The 921-nt window shown below is 46.7% G+C and overlaps 1 protein-coding gene across 1 annotated transcript in view; it reads right to left on the bottom strand.

Moving 5' to 3' along the window:
* The window catches only part of LOC101980570 (poly [ADP-ribose] polymerase 14-like), a 42,071-nt gene that overhangs the window by 7,788 nt on the left and 33,362 nt on the right, over positions 1–921 (bottom strand). The window contains exon 18 of the mRNA XM_005344919.1: positions 129–413. Coding sequence (XP_005344976.1) covers positions 129–413 — 285 coding nt within the window. The remainder of the gene's footprint in view (positions 1–128; positions 414–921) is intronic.

Raw genomic sequence — 921 nt, forward strand, 5'->3', positions numbered from 1 at the left:
AGATGGATGTCTGGAGCTTGAAGCATCAGCTGTCTTTTTCAAAGATGGATGTCTGGAGCTTGAAGCATCAGCTGTGTTTTTCAGAGACGGAGGTCTGGAGCTTGTCGTCTCAGCTGTCTTTTTCAAACATGGAGGTCTGGAGCCTGTAGTCTCAGCTGTCTTTTTCAAAGGTGGAGGTCTGCAGCTTGCAGCATCAGCTGTCTTTTTCAAAGGTGGAGGTCTGGAGCTTGAAGCATCAGCTGTCTTTTTCAAAGGTGGAGGTCTGGAGCTTGTCGTCTCAATTGTCTTTTTCAGAGGCGAAGGTCTGGATTTTGGATCCTCCACTGGCTTTTTTGTGGTTTTCAGGAAAATGGTCACAGGTTTGCCATCAATCACCATTTGGTGCTTTCTCTTTTTCAGTACTCTCTCCTTAGCTTCAGGGGAGACATGAAAGACACACATTCACACAGAAATGAGAGAGAACTTACAGATGACCCCCAGTGTCCTCTCTGGGAAGTCACTGAACCCAATCAAATTCACTAGGTTACCCACCCTGCTGGAGTTATTAATAAAGATTGCTGAGAGTCCCTTTGAGACAAGCAGAACAGAGCACAAGAAAGACTCAGGAGAGCAGCACTGACTCTAAGAGAAGACAAGCTGAAATAATGACAACAGACCATGTACATGGAAGAATCAGAAACCAACCGAGTTGCCTAGAAGAGGTTTAGACCAGTGCTACTTGGAAAGAATGCTCTCCAACCTGCTGAGCTGCCTGCAGCCTATGCAGTGTGCTTCAGATTCATGGCTTTGTGAGCTGTGCTGGGCTCTGGTGATGCAGCTGTCTTAAAGTCATTTCTGCTTCTGTAAGAAACCCCTTACCTGAGCAGACCTGAACCAGAGACCTCTGCCAGACTGGGAGTGAATTAGTGACCTCTGAAGTAG

The sequence above is a fragment of the Microtus ochrogaster genome, chromosome 2 (genome assembly GCF_000317375.1).
Source record: "Microtus ochrogaster isolate Prairie Vole_2 chromosome 2, MicOch1.0, whole genome shotgun sequence".
NCBI classification, from domain to species: domain Eukaryota; kingdom Metazoa; phylum Chordata; class Mammalia; order Rodentia; family Cricetidae; genus Microtus; species Microtus ochrogaster.